Source organism: Acanthisitta chloris, unplaced genomic scaffold (genome assembly GCF_000695815.1).
Source record: "Acanthisitta chloris isolate BGI_N310 unplaced genomic scaffold, ASM69581v1 scaffold24617, whole genome shotgun sequence".
In the NCBI taxonomy this organism is placed as follows: domain Eukaryota; kingdom Metazoa; phylum Chordata; class Aves; order Passeriformes; family Acanthisittidae; genus Acanthisitta; species Acanthisitta chloris.
The window spans coordinates 762-2101 of NW_008681309.1; the positions used below are offsets into that span (position 1 = coordinate 762).

General features: G+C 59.6%; 1 protein-coding gene across 1 annotated transcript; it reads left to right on the forward strand.

Annotated features, from left to right (window-relative positions):
- Positions 1 to 434: 434 nt before the first annotated feature.
- On the forward strand, positions 435 to 912 carry LOC103805420 (homeobox protein MSX-1; the record flags this gene model as incomplete). The annotated part of the gene is made up of 1 exon (XM_009078068.1): positions 435 to 912. A coding segment is annotated over one exon (463 nt), but the record flags the coding sequence as incomplete, so codon positions are not given.
- Positions 913 to 1340: the final 428 nt, after the last annotated feature.

Sequence of the window (1340 nt, forward strand, 5' to 3'; positions counted from 1 at the left end):
CGTAATTAATTACATGCTTAATCCGGTTCCCAGGGGCCTAATGAAGAGGGTGTGAGACTGAGAAGCCAGCCCGTTTTGTTTATTTTTTTTCCTTAATCCGATAAAAAGGACAGGACTTTTTTTCCCCCTTTTTTTTTGGAGGGTTATTCCCTTCATTTAGGTCTCCTCTACATGAACCCGGAGCCGTGAAAGCAGGAGATGGAAGGTGTACGGGTGCCTGACTCCTGCCCTTTTCTGATTTATTTTTTTTTCCGTGGAGCCGGAGAGAGTTTCTTGTTACGAATCGCCCACTTTATTGGAACGGGAGACAGCAATTTGAAGCTTGCCCCGGGCAGCCCTAGAGGAGGTTTTGGGTTCGAGTGGGACTTTATTTCCCCCTGCGGTGGGGCTGGGGGTTCTGCGGGCCGCGGGGAGTGTGGGCGCTGCTAACCGAGGTGTCTCTCCTTCCTCCTCTCTCCCGGCGCAGGGAGGCTGAGCCCTCCAGCCTGCACCCTGCGCAAGCACAAGACGAACAGGAAGCCCCGGACACCCTTCACCACGGCGCAGCTGTTGGCCCTCGAGAGGAAGTTTCGGCAGAAGCAGTACCTGTCCATCGCCGAGCGCGCAGAGTTCTCCAGCTCGCTCAGCCTCACCGAGACACAGGTGAAGATCTGGTTCCAGAACCGCCGCGCCCAGGCCAAGAGGCTCCAGGAGGCCGAGCCGGAAAAGCTGAAGATGGCAGCAAAGCCTATGCTCCCACCCGCTGCTTTCGGCATCTCCTTCCCGCTGGGAGGCCCAGCCGTGGCCGGTGCCTCTCTGTACGGTGCCTCCAGCCCTTTCCAGCGGGCAGGGCTGCCCGTGGCTCCCGTGGGACTGTACACGGCGCACGTGGGATACAGCATGTACCACCTCACATAGAGCCTGAGCCCTGCCGAGCGCAGCCCGACGGCTGTCGGCTCCTGCTGGCTCCACCCGCGCTCCTTCCCCGCTCCTCTGGCTCATCGCTGTGGACTTCCCACGGACCCCATGGCAGAGACTTCTCCAGTCCGGCTCTGCTGCCCCATCTGATTCTGATTCCCCCGGCCCAGCACTGTTCTGTTCTCGTCGGCAGTCCCGGGGAGCTGGCAGAAGCCTGAGGCATTGCCCCAGCTCCTTCCTGGCACAGGGCAGTGATGGGCCAACCCTGCCCGGCTTCCCTGGGGTCTGGCTGGCAGCCTGGGGAGAGTCCCCGCCATGGGGGAAGGAACTGTGGAAGAGAAACGGAAAAAGGGGACTGAAAGACAGGATGTTTCTCTTTCTGTGAGGCGAGGTCAAGAGGCAGAAGTGTAGAGCAACCTCTCCTGTCCCTGTGTAACAGCTCT